At 40.3% G+C, this 22,361-nt stretch overlaps 1 protein-coding gene across 1 annotated transcript; it reads left to right on the forward strand.

The window, feature by feature from the left end:
* On the forward strand, positions 1–20,507 carry LOC129046556 (fibrous sheath-interacting protein 1-like). The gene is made up of 4 exons (XM_054513930.1): positions 1–6; positions 214–324; positions 9,695–9,853; positions 20,283–20,507. Exons 1-4 carry the CDS (start codon positions 1–3, stop codon positions 20,505–20,507), a joined length of 501 nt encoding a protein of 166 aa, XP_054369905.1.
* The last annotated feature ends 1,854 nt before the right edge of the window (positions 20,508–22,361 follow it).

The following is a 22,361-nucleotide window of genomic DNA, read 5'->3' on the forward strand; positions in this document are numbered from 1 at the left end:
ATGAAGGTCTGCTTATAGTAGGAGTATCTTTACTTGGAGAATGGACTTACAGCAACAATTTGGCCTAAAAGAAAACTACCTCAAAAATGAAAAATGCCTAATCCCACAGATTTTACCTTAGTGTATCTGTGCTATAAAAGCCTCAGTTCCCATTTTTATTTTCCTGAACTATGAATTGTCTTATTTACTGTTTTTTATTAATACATTCCGTAGTTGGCCAAGGATTCAGGAAAGCCAGTGGTTATGGTTGACAGAGAGAGGAAAAGGCTGACTGAACTTTTGAAGGACTTAGATGACAGAGATTCGGGGCTGTCCTGTCCTGAGGTATGTAAGCTTCGATATTCAATGACCTCTACACTTCTTCTTCTTCTTCTTTTTTTTTTGTAGTTTCAATTTTTTATTTAAATTCCAGTTAGTTAACACAGCATGTAATATTAGTTTCAGGTATAGGCCTTAGTGATTCATCACGTACATACAACATCCAATACCCGGTGCTCATCACAGCACGTGCCCTCCTTAATCCCCATCACCTATTTAAACCATCCCCCCATCAACCCTCAGTTTGTTCTCCATTGTTAAGAGTCTGTTTTATGATTTGCCTCTCCCTGCAATGTTCATTTGTTTTGTTTCTTAAATCCCACCTATGAGTGATTAATAAGGTATTTGTCTTTTTCTCACTGATTTATTTCACTTAGCATAATACTCTCCACCTCCAGCCACTGCAAAAACATGCCCAATCTTGTCTGATCTTGGAAGCTAAGCAGGGTTGGGCCAGGTTAGTACTTGGATGGGAGACTACACTTCTTACTTATGTTTTCTTTATTTTTTTAATTAACATATAATGTATTATTTGTTCCAGGGATACAGGTCTATGATTCATCAGTCTTACACAATTCACAGTGCTCACCATAGCACATACCCTTCCCAGTGTCCATCACCCAGCCACCCCATCCCTCCCACCCCTCACCACTCCAGCAACCCTGTTTGTTTCCTGAGATTAAGAGTCTCTTATGGTTTGTCTCCCTCTCTGATTTTGTCTTGTTTCATTTTTCCCTCCCTTCCCCTATGATCCTCTGTTTTGTTTCTCAAATTCCTCATATCAGTGAGATCATATGATAATTGTCTTTCTCTGATTGACTTATTTCACTTAGCATAATACCCTCTAGTTCCATCCACGTCGTTGCAAATGGCAAGATTTCATTTTTTGATGGCTGCATAATATTCCATTGTGTACATATACCACATCTTTTTTATACATTCTTCTGGTTTTTTTTTTCATTTTATGTTATGTTAGTCACCATACATTACATCATTGGTTTTTAAAAATTTTTTAATTAATTATTAAAAAATTTTTTTAAAAAGATTTATTTATTTATTTGACAGAGAGAGACACAGCAGGAGAGGGAACACAAGCAGGGGGAGTGGGAGAAGGAGAAGCAGTCTCCCTGCTGATGTGGGGCTCGATCCCAGGACCCCAGGACCATGACCTGAGCCGAAGGCAGACACTTAATGACTGAGCCACCCAGGCACCCGATTATTTACTTATTTTTTTAAATTAATTTTATTCTATTATGTTAGTCACCATACATTATATCATTAGTTTTTGATGTAGTGCTCCATGATTCATTGTTTGCATATAACACCCAGTGCTCCATGCAGAAAGTGCACTCTTTAATACCCATCACCAGGCCAACCCATCCTCCCACCCCCCTCCCCTCTAGAACCCTCAGTTTGTTTTTCAGAGTCCATCGTCTCTCATGGTTCGTCTACCCCTCCGATTTCCCCCCCTTCATTTTTCCCTTCCTGCTATCTTCTTTTTTTTTAACATATCATGTATTATTTGTTTCAGAGGTACAGGTCTGTGATTCAACAGGCTTACACAATTCACAGTGCTCACCATAGCACATACCCTTCCCAGTGTCCATCACCCAGCCACCCCATCCCTCCCACCCCTCACCACTCCAGCAACCCTGTTTGTTTCCTGAGATTAAGAGTCTCTTATGGTTTGTCTCCCTCTCTGATTTTGTCTTGTGTCATTTTTTCCTCCCTTCCCCTATGATCCTCTGTCTTGTTTCTCAAATTCCTCATATCAGTGAAATCATATGATACTTGTCTTTCTCTGATTGACTTATTTCGCTTAGCATAATACCCTCTAGTTCCATCCACGTCGTTGCAAATGGCAAGATTTCGTTTTTTTTTTTTTTAAAGATTTTATTTATTTTTGACAGAGAGAGAGAGCACAAGCAGGGGGAACAGCAGAGAAAGAGGGAGAAGCAGACTCCCTGCTGAGCAAGGAGTCCGATGCGGGGCTCGATCCCAGGACCCTGAGATCATGACCTGAGCCAAAGGCAGACGCTTAACTGTCTGAGCCACCCAGGTGCCCCAAGATTTCATTTTTTTTGATGGCTGCATAATATTCCATTGTGTATATATATACCACATCTTCTTTATCCATTCATCTGTTGATAGACATCTTGGCTCTTTCCATAGTTTGGCTATTGTGGACATTGCTGCTATAAACATTGGGGTGCATGTACCCCTTCAGATCACTACATTTGTATCTTTGGGGTAAATACCCAGTAGTGCAATTCCTGGGTCATAGGGTAGCTCTATTTTCAACTTTTTGAGAAACCTCCATACTGTTTTCCAGAGTGGCTGCACCAGCTTGCGTTCCCACCAACAGTGTAGGAGGATTCCCCTTTCTCCGCATCCTCGCCAACATCTGTGGTTTCCTGACTTGTTAACTTTAGCCATTCTGGCTGGTGTGAAGCAGTATCTCATTGAGGTTTTGATTTATATTTCCCTGTTGCTGAGCGACGTTGAGCACTTTTTCATGTGTCGGTTGGCCATTTGGATGTCTTCTTTGGAAAAATATCTGTTCATGTCTTCTGCCCATTTCTTGATTGGATCATTTGTTCTTTGGGTGTTGAGTTTGATAAGTTCTTTATAGATTTTGGATACTAGCCCTTTATCTGATATATCATTTGCAAATATCTTCTCCCATTCTGTCAGCTGTCTTTTGGTTTTGTTGACTGTCTCCTTTGCTGTGCAAAAGCTTTTTATCTTGATGAAGTCCCAATAGTTCATTTTTGCCCTTGCTTCCTTTGCCTTTGGCGATGTTTCTAGGAAGAAGTTGCTGTGGCTGAAGTCAAAGAGGTTGCTGCCTGTGATCTCCTCTAGGATTTAGATGGACTCCTGTCTCACATTTAGGTCTTTCATCCATTTGGAGTCTATTTTTGTGTGTGGTATAAGGAAATGGTCCAGTTTTATTCTTCTGCATGTGGCTGTCCAATTTTCCCAACACCGTTTGTTGAAGAGACTGTCTTTTTTCCATTGGACATTCTTTCCTGCTTTGTCAAAGATGAGTTGACCATAGAGTTGAGGGTCCATTTCTGGGCTCTCTATTCTGTTCCATTGATCTATGTGTCTGTTTTTGTGCCAGTACCATACTGTCTTGATGATGACAGCTTTGTAATAGAGCTGGAAGTCCGGAATTGTGATGCCACCAGATTTGCTTTTCTTTCTCAACATTCCTCTGGCCATTTGGGGTCTTTTCTGGTTCCATACAAATTTTAGGATTATTTGTTCCATTTCTTTGAAAAAAGTGGATGGTATTTTGATAGGGATTGCATTAAATGTGTAGATTGCTCTAGGTAGCATAGACATTTTCACAATATTTGTTCTTCCTTACTTTTTATTTTTTATCATGTTATTGGCTCATTTGCACAAATTTGCAGTAAATTTTTAAATTCTGGGACAATATTTTCTGATTTAAAAAATCCTGTTTTACAAATTTATGTTTATTGAATTTTTCAGATTTATTCTTGGTCAATCTGTTTTTGACTCTCAGAGGATTATCTGATGTCACTGTAAGAGTGACTACACATTAGAGCACCTGGGTGGCTCAGTTGTTAAGCGTCTGCCTTCGGCTCAGGTCATGATCCCAGGGTCCTGGGATCGAGTCCCACATCGGGCTCCCTGCTCCGTGGGAAGCCTGCTTCTCCCTCTCCCACTCCCCCTGCTTGTGTTCCTGCTCTTGTTATCTCTCTCTGTCAAATAAATAAATAAAATCTTTAAAAAAAAAAAAAGAGTGACTACACATTAGCTATCACAGTAAGAACCTCTGTTTGAGATGTAATAGTGCTTAGTCACTGATGACATATAAATCTGTTTCTCTGTGTCCTTTTATTTTGGACATTTCTTATTATCCCTAAGCTGGCTCCAGGATATTTTGGTGTCGTCTTCAGTAACCCTAAAGAACACCATCCTGCTCCCACCCTTGAGCATTCAGGTCCCTGAAGAGTCCAAGGAGGGGAACAGCATACAGTCCAGGGTTCAAGTGTGAGTGTGTATAGGGCACGGGCAGGTCAGATGAGCAGTGCAGTGTTTAGCATTTGCCCTTGTTTGCGTACTAACTTACAGCAATATCCTTTACTTACACAAAGAAATGCATTCTCCTGGGTACCTTGAAGCACCTAGCCCTGTCATCTAGTTTTATTTCCACATGTTTAATAGAGGCACGATGGGGTGAAGGCTGCTGGCATCCCGCCCAGATCCCTTTTACCTGGTACCTTCTGTGCCTCCCTCCGCCTGCCCTGGGCCGAGGCTGCACAGCTGCCTCCTTCCCTGGAGCATGGCCATGGGCTACCTGGGAGCCCAACAGCCTCGGATAGCACCCCCTCTCCACTCCCACCCCCTCCCCACTCAAGACGGGCTTGGCTCTGTGGTGCAGTGTCCCCCCCAGAGCTTCCCCAGGGCTCATCCGGGCCTCAGCTGAGACCACGAAACTTGCCTGGTTGTGTTTCCCTTGTCCTCGCCTGCTTCCCTCACACCGCTTCTTCTGAGGGCGCTCCCTCAATAAGTCACTTAAACAAGAATCCCTGTCTCGGGTTCTGCATCTAGACTGGCCTCAGATATGTAGGGGCAGAGGGTCGTTTTTGCTGTAGGGACACAAGCTGGTGTGAGCAACAGGACCTGTGGCCAGTGGGGGAAGGCGTGCCAGTTCTCGGCGGCCCACATTCCACCTCAGCTGGCGGCTGCAGCATGGAAATCTCAGCCCAGGGCTGATCCTCCAATGTAGAGAAGTTAGAAATTCAGATTTTTATGGGAAATACTCCTCTTTTAAATGTTGACAACTTATTTCATTTAAAAAAGTTCTGTGTAGGCAAACAAAGTTGCTACCTGCCGCCCTCACCCCAAACCACAGGCAAATCTACAGAACCTCACAGACTACAACCTCGAAATATTCTTTCCTGAGAGGTTGCAGGCCCAGCAGGGGCTGTGTCTAGGAACTTAGGAAGGTGTTGCTATGTCTGGGGTTGGCGAGATGCCCAGGGAGACCCCCTGACAAGGCAGAGGATAGATAGCCAGGCCTCAGAACATCTGGTGTGTTCTCTGAAGCAGGGGCGAGAAGTAGGTAAGGCAAACTGCTAACTTCCCACAGAATTTGGAAATACTTTAGCTTTAGAATTTATGGTAAATTATTTTGTTAACAAAAGCTAAGATAACAGTAAGACTTTTTTTTTTTTTTTTTTAATTAACAGTAAGACTTAAGGGACCTGCTTCTCATTCCTGGTTTTGTTATTAATTATGAAGTTAGGTAAACTGTTAGCCACTGATTCTCTGGGTTCCAAACTAGGGCATGGGTAGATCTACCCAGGAAGGATTTAACAGTGAATTTTTGTTATTAAATATCGCCTTTTATGTATTATTTTTGTTAGTATTTGTGTCTTGTCCCTCTCTTTATTTTAAACTCTTTTCTATCATTTACTTTGATTTTTAGGTAGATTGTTTACAAATACCATATAGTTGGATTTTTGTTGTTGCTGTTATGTGTTTGTTTCTTTATGTTTTGTTATTATTTCCTTATTCTTAATCTTTTAATGAGGATATTTAATTTATTCAAATTTATTATGACTACTGACAGTGTTTGGACCTTTTTTTGACATCTTTTTTTTTTTTTTTTAAAGATTTTATTTATTTATTTGAGACAGAGAGAATGAGAGACAGAGAGCATGAGAGGGAGGAGGGTCAGAGGGAGAAGCAGACTCCCCGCCGAGCAGGGAGCCCGATGCGGGACTCGATCCCGGGACTCCAGGATCATGACCTGAGCCGAAGGCAGTCGCTTAACCAACTGAGCCACCCAGGCGCCCCTTTTTTTTGACATCTTATTTGATATTTCATTGATTAGATTTATTTTGTTTTCTTTTTTTAAATTTTTAAATTTTTATTTTTTAAAAGATTTATTTATTTATTTGACAGACAGAGAGAGACACAGCGAGAGAGGGAACACAAGTAGGGGGAGTGGGAGAGGGAGAAGCAGGTTCCTGCTGAGCAGGGAGCCCGATGCAGGGCTGGATCCCAGGACCCTGGGATCATGACCTGAGCCAAAGACAGACTGAGCCACCCAGGCGCCCCTCTTTTTTTTTTTTTTAAAGATTTTATTTATTTATTTGACAGAGAGAGAGAGCACAAGCAGTTGGAGTGGCAGGCAGAGGGAGAGGGAGAGGCAGGCTCCCCCACCGAGTGGGGAGTTGGACGTGGGACTTGGTCCCAGGACCCTGGGATCATGACCCAAGCCAAAGGCAGATGCTCAACTGACTGAGCCACTCAGGTGTCCCTAGATTTATTTTGTTTTCTTAACTTCACCTCCTTTTCCTCTCATAGTTAGAGGATTCAGTTCAGTATCCTATATCTGATCTGGTGCTGCTAACCCTCAATTTCTTAAAATACATTAAAATGTATATATATTTTTAACTTTAGTAATTAACTATTCTCTAAAATTTTGTAAATTAACAAGGCAGGACCCACTCTAGAAGGTGCTAGATGGAAAAACATGATACCATCTACTACATATTACATATAATTTCCCTCTGTGGCAGAATAGTGCATTAAACATTTATATTTCTGTTGAATTTAATCTGACATGCTCTTTTATTTCCAGTGTCATTAAAAAAGAATTCCATTCAAACAAAAATTTAAAATTTATCGACCAAATATTTAGTCATTGATTCCATTTTTTGGTGACTCATTATTTCTCATTTAGATATACGGTATTTATATCCCTTTTATTTAGGAAAAATTAATTGGAGTTTCTTATTTGTGACTAATTAAATATTATTTTTTATAATGATATATAATAACTTTCATATGCCAACTCACAAGTGTATTTAAAATGTTTATTACTATATCATATCCTTGTACGGATATACTACAATCTATTCACTTTTCCCTGTTTTTAGACATTTGGATTTTTCGCAATTATTCTTTACTATAAATGACATAGCAAAAACGTATGAGTCAGTGTTCTGGGTTGCAAGAAACAGAGATGGACTTCAATGAAAAAAAAGACAAACAGAATAAATGTATTGGGAGAGTTGGATAGCCCACAGACTTGGTGAGAAGTTTGGCAGATATCAAGGTACCCAGAAACATGGCTATAGAAACTCCCTAGAAACAGGCTGGTTAAGGGCTGCATCATAGCCACCAGACACCCCCACTAGATGATCACTGCTGCCACCCTGACTGGTACCAAGACTAGGTCCCCAAGGTTACTGCTGTCACCATTAATTACTGTCCCACTTCCCCTGCATCTTTGTATCTCTCTCTTTCCCTCAAGAGTCAAAGTCCAGGATGTTGACTTCTGCCTGGCTAATTCTAAGTCATTTGCTTGTCTTCCTGATGGCAGTGGGTGGGCAGAAGAGGTGTCTGGTGGGGACCTGTCTCCTACTAAGGCTCGTGCAGTGTTTGGTTTCACTGAAACAGGAAGGGAGATTGGATGCTGGGGTCAGGGGGAGACATGTAATTATTGTTGTGTAAATTTTTACATGTATCTCTTCTGGTTACTGCCTAGGGATTGATTCCTGGTATTAGAGTCATGAAACCAATGTGTATGAAATTCTTAAACTTCTTTGCCCTCCATTTGTCCCTTTATTCTTTGTGTTTTCATGATTCTTCTGTCCTTGTATTACACGTTTCTCTGGTGACCTCATCCATTCCCATGGTTCAAGGGTTTGAGCCGCTGTAGATATGTGGGTGAGTCCAAAATACTTATTTCCAATCTAGGTCTCTATCTTGAACTTCAGACAAATATATTTAACTACCTAACATAATCTGTAGATATCCTAGAGACATCTGTGAATATCAAAAAGTCCCAAACAGAATTCATCATTTTCCTCCTTGAGCCTATTATAGTATTCCCTCATTTGGTCAATATGACCACTATACCCCTAGTTCTCAAAGTCCAGATTTTGGTTTTTATCTTTGATCCTTACTCCTCCTTTCACTCTTCTATCAAATTATCTCCAGATTCTGCAAATTCTACTTCCTAAATATCTCTGCAATCTGTCCTGTGTTCTGTATTCCTTAGTTTAGGTGCTCATCACTTTAGTTCTAGATTATGGCTTTTGTTTCTTTTTTTTTTTTTAAAAGATTTATTTATTTGAGAGAGAGAGAGCACACACACGTGCATGTGAGTGGGGGGAGGGGCGGGGGGGGGAGAGAGAGAGAGAGAGAGAATCCTTGAGCTCGATCCCAGGACCCTGAGACCATGACCTGAGCCCAAATCAAGACTTGGCTGCCCAACCGACTGAGCCACCCAGGCACCTGGGCTTTTGCATCTTAACTGGGTTTGCTGCTTCCAGTCTTGCCCTCACTAGCTGCAGTTTTAAAGATTTAATTTATTTATTTTAGAGACAGAGAAAGAGAGAGAGCATGCATGTGTGCACAGGGGGAGGAGTAGAGGCAAGAGGGACAAGCAGATTCTGTGCTAAGCACAGAGCCCAACATGGCACTCGATCCCACAACCCTGAGACCATGACCTGAGCTGAAATCAAGAAAGAGTTGGATGATTAACCAACGGAGCCACCCAGGCACCCTACCAGCTCCAGTTTTAAAATGCATAGACAATCATGTTTTTTCCTTGATTAAGATGTGATGAAGATTGATTATTTCCTCCAGGAAGCCTTCTCCAACCACTTTGTCTCTCTGCTCCTTCCTGTCCACAAAGGTTAGCTGGCCCTTCCTGGTCCCCATGGCACCTTGAGCTCACCAGCACTCTTCATACCTTGTTAAAATCTTTGCTGCAAAAAGACTGAGAACTCCTTGAGGGCAGAGCTTATGAGATTCATATCGAGTCACCAGTGCCCAGTGTAATGCCTATGCACAGTGGGTGCTCAGTATAAGATTTTTGAATGAATGTTATGAATGGGTTTTAACCCGTTATGAAACAAGTGGTAGCTGAATAAGGAGTTAGATGACCAGTTAAACTTATGAAACCCAAACACCTGCATTTATAGACCCTATGTTACCTTTCAGGGACAAATCTTGGAAATACCATTTCCATTATAGGGTAAACATGATTTCTTATTCAATGTATCACAAACCACTTTTTCAAAGTGGAGAAAGGAGAATGCTGTAAGAACCAGACTGTGAGGCCAAGAGATTTATTCCACAGGGGAAAAAACCTACAAAATATAGGATATACTTTATACAGATTTGGCAGATAATGAAACCATAAACTATTTAATTTTTTTCTTTCACTATCCCAATGTTAATTTTGTGGGTTTTTTTTTTTTTTTTGGTATTGTTTTGGGGTGTGTGCGTGTGTGTGATGAGCATTGGTGTAGCAGTCTGAAAGGTGTATTTTGGAAAAACATAACATGGGAATGACCTGGTGACCCTTGTTTCCTCTTAGGGCCATCAGTCTGGCTGGCTGGTCCCAGGAGAAGGATACACACTTGCGATCACCCAGCACCAGCAGCTTGCTGAAATTGACTCAAAGCTCCAAGAACTTTCTGCAGCCTCACCAACAACTTCCAGCTTTTCTCCAGCACTTGAAAACCAGAGTGATCAGGTAGATTTAATTTAAGAGCATACATACTGTTCAGGTTTGTGTGCTAAAGCTAGTTCACAGAATTTGACAATCTGCTTGTTAACTGAAGAGGTTTCTTCCCAAATGTTTTTTCCATGACTACAAATGCAGTGATAGTAATAGTAAAGTGTGTGTATTGTGTGTATTTTTCTTTGGTGACTTCACTTCCTCTTCATTTTTCTTTCAGTTGGTAATTTGCTGGGAGGGGTCACTTAGGAAATATTTATTTTCATGTTATTATGTCTTTCTGATTTAAGCTAATTCTTTTTTTTTTTTTTTAAAGATTTTATTTATTTATTTGAGAGAGAGAGAATGAGAGAGAGCACATGAGAGGGGTTAGGGTCAGAGGGAGAAGCAGACCCCCTGCCGAGCAGGGAGCCCGATGCGGGACTCGATCCAGGGACTCCAGGATCATGACCTGAGCCGAAGGCAGTCGCTTAACCAACTGAGCCACCCAGGCACCCTGATTTAAGCTAATTCTTGATCATGATCAGGAGACAGGATAGGAAAGAAAACTGATAAAGCGCTCTTTTGTCCTTTGACAGCCTTATTTCTCTTCATTTCTCTGGTTCTAGGTATCAGCAATGGCAACTGCTTGTCTCTTACACTGCCAGATTCTTCTTTTAATTTAACATCAAGCAGTGAGGCTCATTACGTTGTTGATGGCTTCTCTCTTATGAGGATTTTGAAATGTATGTGTTTCCTCTCTTGCTAGCTCTCTCAAATATTCTTTTACAATTTTCTGTGTAGAAAAACAGAAGAGTAATGGCAACTTTGTAAAAGTAAAATTCTATTTTTCTCCCCTCAGTGCTTCATGAGATCTAGCTAGGGGTCGGGTAGTAGTTTTCACCCAAAGAGAAAATGGCTGGTCTTTTGTTATTCTACCTCTACCAGTTTTGTAGGCATTTTACCAAATCAGTTTCTGTACAGTCTTAGATGCATGTGACTTTTTTGGTCCTAAAAAAGATTTAAAAATAAATGTTCTATAGGTAATAATTTTGCTTTATAGTGAGTCTCGAAGCCATCGACTGAAGGTTGGGGATCTGGCTTTGGGCCATTTGAAACTGCTTCAAGGGAAAAGAGGGGTGTTAAGATGTTCCAAAGAAAGTTTGGTCACTGGCAAAACCTTTATGGAGCCAGGTCGGCTTCCTTAGCTTATGTTCGCAAGGGCCAGGCACAGCTGCTTCTGAGCCCTTTATACAGCAAGGGTGGTGGTGGTGGAAACCACTCATTTCTGGATTGGGATAAGAGTTCTTGGAAAACAGAATTGGAATCTCTGGCCCCACCCAAATGTACCCCAGGACTTTGACACCAGTTATGCCACTCGTTTATTTATGTTACTGGGTGTCATTTCCCAAAAGCAGGAATCCAAGATGGGGAAATAAAATTGTTCAGGGATACTCTTTGTTCTTTTTGTGTTACAACTGATTTTGTTGTTGTTATTGTTACTGGATTTCAAGGGTAGTTGAGATCTCAAAGCTGAGTAATGATCCTATAGATAGAAAATAACCTTTTTCATGGCAGTCAAAGGTTATTCTTTAAGGAGAGATTGAGAATTTAGAGATTTGTTTAGCCGTTAGGGCTTAACTAGTGACTATGGTAAGATTCTGTCATTGTCATTTAAATCACATTTTCAGAGTTCACATTTATAGTTCAGAAAAATATTTAAAAAATACTAAAAGGGAAAACCAGTATATTACTTGATTGTCACATACTGAGATTATGTGTTTTTATGTGAAACAACATATGGTTAGAGAGAAAAGAGAAAACTGCATCTTGGGACTCCCGCTGGATGCAGAAACAGAAATGTAACATCATAGTTGATGAAAAGAATTAATTAATGGTTCTTGCATGCAAAGAAAATTGTCTTTTGAGCTTTTGTTCAATTTCATCTTGGCATTTCCTCATTACTAACTAAAACCAGCATTGCACACTGAATTTTCAAGCCAGAAATGCTGACATGGCAAATTATTTTGCAGATATTATTTTTGGATTGGAATCCTTTTTGGATAAATAGACTGAAAAGTATCTTGGTTCAACCTTGCATATCTGTGCAGTTGATGAATGTGCTCCAATCTGTTGCTGAACCACAAATATTCATAGTGCATATTCACATTATTTTTATTTTTAACCCTTCTGCAAACCATTAACTCATCAGTAATTTTTCCTCTGTGCTCCTTATGAAAGAATGTCTTTCAAGTGGAATACGCATTTCTGTTTTTCAGCAACTGATTCTGCAATATTAATCAAGTGCTCACTGTAGGAATTGTAGGGCACTGACAGACAAGGCAGGCGGACGTAGAACTGTGGAGTCAAAAAGCCTCACTTCGAGTTCTGACTCCTCCACTGACTAGCTTTGAGGCCTCGGGCATTAATTAGAAGCACCCAGAACCCTAGTTTCCTTGACTATCCAGTAATAATAATACCATTCTTTAGGGCTCTTTTAAAGGGTGTTTGAGTTGATTTGTGTAAAGTGCTAAGCACCGTGTCTGACACAAAACTCAACCAATGATGTTACTATAATAAGTGACTTAAGGAGCACCTTTCCTTTCCTTTTATACACATGTGGTACAAGACGACATAGGTGAGCACAACAGAAAGCTATAGAAGCAAAGTGCTGTGGTGCTTCCAGGGAGCGAGAGAAAGCGCATCCAGAAGGAATATCAGGCAAGTCCAGTTCCACAAGAGAGGGACCGGAGGAGGATGAGGAACTAGTGAATGAGGCAGAAGGGGCCAGAGGCCCAGAGAAGACCGCCATTATACAGCACGAGGTTGAGAATTGGTGGCCTGCATGGCAAATTTGACTCACACATGGGTTTCCTTTAGCCCGCATAGGGCTTACAATTTTTTTTTAGGCGACATTTCAGAATTGGGTGAATTCATATAAATGTCTACATTTCTAGTTTTTCTTGGGAAAGTAGAGAGTCCAGCAACCTGAAACCTGAATCCTTGCTCGGCAAATTACAGGATTGCTCTGAGTAACAACTGCAGCTTTCTGTGGAGCACGGGTTCTCCCATTTGCCACAGTATTCACGACTCCGTATTGTATTGCAGGCCCTGAGGCCTCCTGCGTGCATTTGGGTCACTTACCCAGTCCCTGCGCAGGCCGTCAAAACCTCATTGAATGCCTGCTTGTTTTGCCGGAGATGCTGTGGGGGCTGACATCAAGTGTCCGATTGGCATGTGGCTTCATCTCCAACCTTTAAGCAGCTTGTAGCATCCTGGAGGATAGTTGTGGAGTGACCATACGGTGAAAGAAGTATCACAATATGCAAACTGATCTTAGGAAAGTATAGAAAGTGTGTACTGGCGGGGAAGGGCACAGAGAAAGGAGAGGTTGTTTGCTGAAGGCATGATATTTAAAAAATTCCTTTGGAGATTTTTTTTTTTGGTTTTGTTTTATTTTGGTCAAGAAAACAGTTTCCCAAACAAGTTGAAACGTGCAGACTTTCTGACTTAATGGAATATAGCAACTATAAGGGGCTAAGTGGGTAGGCGCGTGAGCCTAGGATGATAAATGTACTCGAGTCAGAATAATTTGAGAGGCTCCAGAGATGTGACTCAGGGATTAAGGAAGTTGCTGTGAAAGGAGCAGTTAAGAAATCTTTTTTTCCTTTTGGGCTTGCTGATTAGGATATTCTCAGAGGATACCTTGGCCTGGCTCTTAAGTTTATGGCAATATTTTAAAAGCAGAATTTGGCTTTTACGTATCTGATTTCCTTAGTGTAAGACAAAGCATGTGGTCACATTCAGAAGGAAGAATGGCATATTACTACTATGGCTGTAATGTGAATAATATCACATGGGTGCCATTTTTACATCTGGTTTTTATTTTCATTTCATCTTAGCAAAAGAGAACTAATTGAAGCAATTTTTTCCCTTAAGATCTGTGGTTTAACTGTGCATACCTTTCCATATCCATCCCCTAACCCTCCAACAAATCAGTTAGTTCTTTCCTCATATTGTAAATCCCACCATAAAATTGAGTGATGTTCTATGATTTAGTCGCCATATTTCTTATTTGTAGCTGTCTTAGATTCCAGGTTTCTCTTGAAATATCTAAGGTATAGGAGTTATGTGGGTATTTAGTTTCTTAAGTCCTTAGCAACTGGATTCAATAATAAATTCTATTCCACTTGGCTCTTGTAAAGAAGTGTAATTTATTCATGTCTCATGCAATCAGTCATACTAAATCTAGAATTCCAGTTCTATGGAATTTTAGATTTTTTTTTTCTGGTTGGGAGAGGGTCTTCAGATTGTCCTCATTGAAAAGAGGCATTTCTTTGTTCTTAAACCAGCTAGTTAAACTGAACATAAAGGTCTCCCTTAATTTGATTTATTTATTTTTTTGTTTTTAAAATGTTGATTCAGTTGTACGCAATTTGGTAAGACCAACAAAAATTAACGAACATTTGTTTGATGGAAATTGTAGTTGTATTCATGTTTTTTCTTACCAAGAGCATACTGTTGCTGACAGCAACAATTAACTGTTTTTTGTGTCTCTTCCTATTTCACCATTAGCTAAAGTTGAGGAAATAGAAAATGTTGTTTGACATGTAATCCTGAAAGATGTATCATTGTTGAGTCCAGGGTTTTGCAGAGTCCCGATGATGGCCAACTAGTCTACTTGACGTCAGATTACTCAATACCCTAGTTGAGGGCAGGAATCTGGGAATTTTTTATGTATGCTAATCACAAGCACAGAAATCTTATTGATCATTGGCTCATATCCAAAAACTATATAAGTATGCTATAAGAGCATGGATTTTTGGATTGGGGAATAAACAAGAAGTTGTTTTGAAGGTCGTTGCTAACCTGTCAAACATTCCCAAATAAATCTGGGGAATTCTTCTTGCCTCTTATGTTTTACGGATTACTTTTAAGTTTGTATTTATATTTCTTTATTTTTCTATGTTAAGTATCCTATGTAGTCAAGGTTTCTTTTGTTTCATTCTAAAATGGTAAAAACAATTTGGCCGTAAGATTTTTTCCCCTGCTTCTCGTACTGCCAGGCAAATGACCCATCTGATGACAGGAAAATAGCAATGGCCTTTGGAAAAATACAGCTTTTGTTTGAAAACATGGGGCAAGTTGGCTTTATTTAGGCAGGTTTGTATTTTCCTGTTTAGTTAGCTTCAGAGAACCCTGTTGGCTCAGTCTACACCAGAGATATTTTTCTAAGGTTGAACTTAGAATCCCTTGGCAGTCAATTAGTCAAATCAACAAATAGCTGTTGACCTCAGGATCAGTTCTCTTCTTGTGGCTCCTTGGGTATTCCATGCATATCACAGAGAGCTTTTGCTGAACTGAATTTTACTTTCACTGAATAAAAGCGTTCCTGTATGCCTCAGAAACACAGAAACCACATGGCTGGTCAGAGAATCTGCTCAAACATTACTACCATAGGAAATCAAGATATTTCCTGAGGAGCATAAAAACAGATAGCACTGGCTGGCACTTCAATGTGACAGTAGAAACTCTCTTGGTACCACAGAGCTTCTTGAATATGCCAGGGGGAAATATTTGCCAGAATCGATGATTACCTTTTTTTTGCTCCCTCTTGGCCTCTCTTTGCTTACATGCTGTCCTTCAAATATTGGAACTATATGGTTATGCTATCAGACCACGACTGAGGAAGGATGTATATGGGTCCAGCTGTAGAGAATTACAGACTCATAGGCTATGAGAGTTGGAAGAAAGTTCTTTTGGAAGATATTGAGACCCAGAAAGAGAAAGTGACTTGCTTAAAAGTATATAACTGGTTACACCAGTAGAACTGGGGCTAACATCTAACCTTTGGGCCAATACTTTTGGGGACAGAGAGTCACATTGTCAGAGCAGAGCAGAAAGAGCCTTGGGAGAATAATAGTTCTGTTTTCCTAAGAAAAAATTTGACTTCTACTTACGAAATTAATACTGGGTATTATAGAAAATTTGGGAAATACAACACACACACACACACACACACACACACAGTCTACCAGTTAGAGTTTTGGGCAAGAAAGAGAAAACATCCAGCTTGGATTTTGAAGATAAGTAAATGAAGGAACTATTAATAGATTTAAAGGAGCCAATAAGGGATGTTGGGATACCTAGGGACTAGCAACAGTGGGTAGGGGGAAGAAAAAGTGTATCGGAGCTCAGGGAGAGCTAGAGCCATGGGAGAAGCACCAGCCATCCAAAATTGTAATCATAGAAGGTGTGGGCAAAGGATTTACCAATCTTTCCCCCTTGGGCATGAGAATTTGAGCTATAGTTAACTTCCTCACTGTTTCCCTGGCAGTCTGATGAAAGTTGGAACATTAACAATGTTAGAAAGCAACTTTGCTTATGCTAAAAATGATGTGGGATTGGGAGAATTTTGAAGACTTGGTGGGGAAGCCATACCTTAGGTCTCTTTAAGTGCAGTGATTCTTGAGACTGGCATGTCCCTTGCCAGGACCCTGTGGGGGTGTGTCTGTGGTGTCATTTCAAGAGGTGATATTCTTTTTTTTTTTTTTTAAGATTGTATTTATTTATTTGATGGAGAGAGACAGCGAGAGAGGGCACACAAGCAGGGGGAGTGGGAGAGGGAGAAGCAGGCTTCCTGCCGAGCAGGGAGCCTGATGTGGGACTCGATCTCAGGACCTAGGACCATGACCCAAGCCAAAGGCAGGCGCTTAATGACTGAGCCACCCAGGTGCCCCAAGAGGTGATGTTCTTAAGAGATAGGAAGCTTTTAAGCCAGGGTAGCCTCCTTGCCTCTTGCACCTGAACTGCCATGGCATGGACTGCAGCAGAAACTCTCCTTGAGGAGAGATTCCTGACACTGCCCTGCTGTGTTTCCTGTCCTCCGAAGAAGGAGGAAGAAGTACATTTCTCTCCACGTGTTTGAGCATGAATATTCATTTGAATCTAAGAAAACTCTACTGATGGGCACCTGATGGGATATATTGCTGCCAAAACCATCATGCCAAAGCAGGGAGGAGAAGGGGAAAAATACTGCAAGCTCTCTCTTTTCCCTCCCTCCAGTCTCTTGCCACATTGGTTAAATCTAACCACAAGACAGAGGTCAAGAAGAAGGAGTCCCATAGTCCTAGCTTGTGTCAGATGTTTCCCATAGTTTGTTAGTTTATCATTCTCATGTTGAAGGACATTCGCCTGTATGCATAAAGCTGCTATGAACATGTGTGCACAAGGCTTCAGTCATATATTTTCTTTTCTCTTGGATATAGACTCACAGGAGTGGAATTGCTGGGTCATAGAATGGACAACATTGAACTTTTCAAGAAACTACCAAACAATTTTCCAAAGTGGTTGTACCATTGCATACTTCCACCAATAACACCTGAGAATTCCTCTTAGTCCACACCTTTCTAACATTTGGTGTTAACAAGTTTTTTTCATCTGGGTCAGTTTAGTGGCTGTATAGTGATATCTGATTGTGATTTTAACTTACATTTCCCTGATGACTTAATGATGCTAGGACTTCTTCATGTGCTTATTTGTCATTCACATATCTTTTATGAAGTATCTATTCAAGTCATTTTAAAGCTAGATTTTTTTTAGTATTTATTATTTATTTTATTATTGAATTGTGTGAGTTCTTTACATATTATGGATACAAGTACTTTGACAGGTTTGTGTGTTATAATACTTTACTCTCAGTCTGGATTGCCTTAATGGTGGCTTTGAATAAGCAAAATTTAATATATTGATGAAGTATGATTTAGAACTGTTTTTCTTTCTGTGTCTTTTCTTTGCCTACTCAAAGATTTTAAAAAAATCATAGTTGTAGATTATTAAAATGCTGTCCTTTTTAAAAAAGATTTCCATTTAAAAATGAAATCCAGTTTGGATATTTTTCATCTCACTATGTTTTATAGACTAAATGTTTGTGTCCCCTCAAAATTTATATGTTGAAATCTCATCCCCAGTGTGATGGTATTGGGAGGTCAGGACTTTGGGATGTGGTTAGATCATGAGGGTAGGGCCCTCATGAACAGGATTAGTGCCCTTATAAAAAAGACCCAGAGAGTTCCTTTGTCCCTTCTGCCATGTGAGGACCCAGCAAAGAAGATGGTCATCTAGGAACCAGGAAGCAGCCCTTTACCAGATACCAAGTCTGCCAGTGCATTGATCTTGGATACCCAAGCCCCCAGAATTATGTTTCTGTTGTTTAGAAGTCACCCAGTATGTGGTCTTCTGAAACAGCAACTCAGAAAGACTGACACACTGTGTATCCTACTTCAGAGTAGGGGTATCTTTATGAAAGTTCATGAGATCCTATTTGCTTAAAGCTGCAGAGGGACCTTTATACCATCTTGTCCACATGCCTCCCTAACATTAGGTTTCTTTCTTAAAAAAATTCCTGATAATAATTCACCCTCTGGATGCTTCTAGAGATTGAAGCTACCAGAAGTGAGTCCCCTTTTGGGGAATACAAAATGTAAAAGAATCGCTTCTTGAAATTAAAATACTCTTTCAATAGTCTCCTTATTAGAATTTTATACAATATAAATTTCATTGACACATTAATGTGATAAGAGTTCTGAGAACCAAATCACAGTTGACCTTTGAACAATGTGGGGGTGAGGGGCACTGACATCCTCTCCCCCCAGTGCAGTTGAAAATCTGTGCATTACTTTTGACTTCCCATAAGCTTAACTGCTAATAGCGCACTGTTGACCGGAAGCTTTACCAATACACAAAGAGTCAATTAACATATTTTGAATGCTGTATGTATCATATACTGCATTCTTACAGTAAAGAAAGGTGGAGGAAAGGAAATCATAAGGAAGAGAAAGTACATTTATAGTACTCTGTTTGCTGAAAAATAATCTGCATGAAAGTGGACTGAGCAGCTCATACTCATGCTGTTCAAGGGTCAGCTGTACAGTCTATGGACCAGTGTCCATACGGCTTCAGGAGTACAGTGATTGGGATCAGTCACGATCCCTGTCTGAGCAGCCGCAGTGTGGTAAGTGCAATGAGGAACATGTGGCATGATCAAGATAACTGCCCTTCCTAAGTATGTCAGGGAATATTTCACAGGGGAAATACACTTGTGCTCGAACAGAGTAGGAGTGTTCATGAGGAGCTGGAGGAAAGAGGCATGGAGAGGTGGAGAACTAGGAGGAGTGAATATTGCCGTGCCTTTGGGTCTGAGACCCAAGCAGTGGGAGATGAGACCGGAGAGCTAGTCCAGGCACAGCTCAGGAATGGGTGAGGACTTTGCACCTTGCTCTGTGGCTTCTCTGCAGAGGCTGGAGTGCATGGGGAGACTGGTGGCTCTCAGACCAGTGCAGAGGCCCAAGCAGTAGCTTACGGTGACAGTTCTCAAATTTTCAAGTACTTGTGCTTCAGGCTGTCAGTCCCCCATTGAGTCGGAATGTCCATGGGGAGGGGGCCTTTGAAGATTTTCCCAGGCTCTGTGGGTGGGTCTGAAGCACCCTGGGTTTTGAAAATCACTGGTTCAGGGCAATGATGAGGGAGTGAGAAAGAGAGGAGGGCCTTGATTAAGAGGTAGTAGAAAATGAGATGGCGACCAACCATCTGTAAGGCGTGAGAATGTGGGAGAATTCCGGTTTGAGCCACTTCAGACATGACATCGATGTCAGGCATCTGAATGGTAACATGGAGTAGGAGATCTGTGGGAGAAAATTGGAAAGTTCAGCTATAGATATAAGGCCAACTTACTGTCAAGAAATACCTATTTTTATCACCTAGAAATAATATTAACTTTGGGAGGTTATGGTTCTGTCCATTCAAATAATGCTGATAATAGTGAAATACTTTCACCATGTAGTTCATATTCTTTTCAAAGGACATATTTCACTCACATTTGTTAGGCACTAAGATTTGTTGCATGCTGACTACGTAGTGTGATGACTTTTAGGCTAGATATTATTATCATTCTGCAGATGATGAAACTGAAGGTCAGAGAGGTTAATTGATTTCCCTAAGACCATCTTAGTCAGGAACCAGGTAGAGCTAGTATTCAAAACTCTTGACTTTGCCGAGTCCAGTTCGCTCTTGAACCTTGGTCTCTCATAGCAGGAAAGGGCAGGATTTTTTTCTTGTCATTCATATATAATAAACGTGGAGTCCAGAGAAAGTGTGATTTGCCCATGGTCTTAAGCCGGTAAGTACAGAGTGGGGATGAGAGCCCAGGTGCTGCTTCCCGGCCACTGCTGTTTTCACTTGAACTTCTTGCTTTCCAGATGACTGAGTTTATTTTCCACTTGTTTCATGTACCATTGGACCTTTCCCTCTCAAATAGGAAGAGTTTAGAGAATTATGAATATCATTTTGAAGGAAAGAAATATTGTCTGAGAAGCAAAACCAACCTTCAAAGCTCAATTGCTTCGGAGCAGTGTATGATGGTACATTTTCAGCCTGTGCATGAATTTTTTTTTTTTTTTTTAATTAGGAACCTGACCTTCATGATGATGATAGAAATATGGAAATAACTCCAGGAGAAAAGGTGCTTCGGAACACCAAAGAGCAACGGGATCAGCAAAACCGGCTGAGAGAGATAGATGACAAGCTGAGGAAGCTGAAGGAAAATGTGGTAAGTCTTTTTTTAATTTCAAGTTTAACTGTCACCAATGATTGTTTTAAAAAAAGCTTCCAGTTTCCTTGGACTGTTTTATGACTGGTTTTATATTTTTAAGTCCGTCAAGAAAACTGACATGGGAATTTGTCAGTGAGAATTTGAATAAAAATATGATTCATAGAACTTAAAGTAATATTATACCTACTTTATGTGATATAATAAACCTGTGAAATACTACCTGAGGTCACAATAATGATCCATACGCCTAATATTCTGTGCCTGACAGTGACATAAATTTTTTTTTAATGGAAAGAATTGGTATTCTCCAAAAAATCATCTTTATATATTGAATTTACAGCTTAAATACTCCCACTTTTGTTCATAATTCATAATATATTGTTACTCAGTTTTAATACGTTCTAAATCCTTCTTGTGCCTATCCCATGTTTTAAGAGCTTGTCATGTAAAAACATATTGCTGTTGAGAGAAAGCTCTTCAATCAACTAAATTGTGAGCTGGTTGACGTTCTGAAAGGCTCCATAATATTATGATTTCCCAGCTACCCAGAGGATGCTTCCAACAGGATACTTGGCTTTTCCCTAAAATGAAACATAAAAATGCTCAACTTGTGACTCTCCCTACATCCTCTCTCTGAGGGCTGGTCTCATCCCAATTGCCAGCAGCACCTACTTTCTGTCTCCTACTAAATCCTATTATCTTGGGTGATCTTCAAGCCTCATTAAGTTTTAACCAGTATGGCCAATTTGCTGTCATATCTTGCCACCGTTCTTTATGACTCTGAAAATCTCTCTTTTGTCCTTGTGTGTATCACCCTACGTCAGCATTGTCACCTCCTGTCTAGCCACTTAAACCTGGTCCATCTCTTCTCTCATTATTCCATTTTATATGCTGTTGCATGGATGTAAGCATCAGGTAAGTGATTTTGATTAAATTCTGATCCCCTTAGAGCTCTCCCAGAGTGTGCTCTGATCCCGACGGAGATTTTTTACCTCTTCTGCTCATGTGCAGCTGAATTGCTCTTAACCATTTGCCAGCCATGGACAGCCCCTCTGACTCGGAGCCTAGAGGATAGGCAGGTCTACCTCATGAGAGCCAGGCAGCAGATTGAAGGGGGAATGAATGCATTGTGCTTCTCTTTATAATTCATTTTTGTTTACTTTTCATGGGAAATGAAATGGGAATTGTATTTCAGAGACATCTCCATTTTTATTTCCTGAGGGATTTTTTTCTCCTTGAGGCTGCTGATACAGGGAAGAAGTAGAGAAAGTTAGAATGGTTAGGGAGCGTAAAGAGGCTCTTGGCCGATAGTTGTGGTGGATTGCAAACTTGATATGGTAAATAAAATATTTGTGGCTTGACTGGTTTTGAAAACTGTTGGCACTTCTCATCCCATACCTGCCGATCCAAGGCAGGCAAAGCCTGTCATTCTCCATAATTCAGCTCACTTGATTTCTGACCACTTGTCATATGCCTTGGATGTATATCCATTATTTTCTGGCATGTCTCTACTATTATTTAATTTTTGACTCAAAACCTGGATCCTTTAGGAAAACTTGTTTTCTTTTCCAGTGTCATGTGAAAGTTGGCTAGACTTATAGAGATATGATAAATATCAAGAGTTGGTTGTTATCTAAGTGGAAAAGAATAATACATAAGTAGAGAAGAGCAACTATTGTGTGCCTATAGGGGCAGGCACTGTTCCAAGTACATTATAACTTACTATGTAGTCTTTATTAGCACTCTGTGAGGTAAACACTACTATCCTCACTTTCCAGATGAGGAAATAGAGGTTGAATAACATCCTCAAGCATATGTAGCTACTAAGTGGAAAAGAGAGGATCCAAATGATCAGCTTTTAACAACTATCTTGTTTTACAGTCAATACTTGGAGAAGCTGTTATGATAAAGGCATATGAGTGTTGATCTGTATCA

Source organism: Mirounga angustirostris, unplaced genomic scaffold (assembly GCF_029215605.1).
Source record: "Mirounga angustirostris isolate CCGP_5_RB_7025 unplaced genomic scaffold, mMirAng1.0.hap1 SCAF_9, whole genome shotgun sequence".
Lineage (NCBI taxonomy): Eukaryota > Metazoa > Chordata > Mammalia > Carnivora > Phocidae > Mirounga > Mirounga angustirostris.

Bases quoted from the DNA above. Each gene is read 5' to 3' on its own strand.
- LOC129046556 (XM_054513930.1), top strand. The intron at 325-9,694 runs GTATGTAAGCTT...GTTTCCTCTTAG, and splicing joins CGGGGCTGTCCTGTCCTGAG to GGCCATCAGTCTGGCTGGCT. The intron at 9,854-20,282 runs GTAGATTTAATT...TTTTTTAATTAG, and splicing joins TTGAAAACCAGAGTGATCAG to GAACCTGACCTTCATGATGA.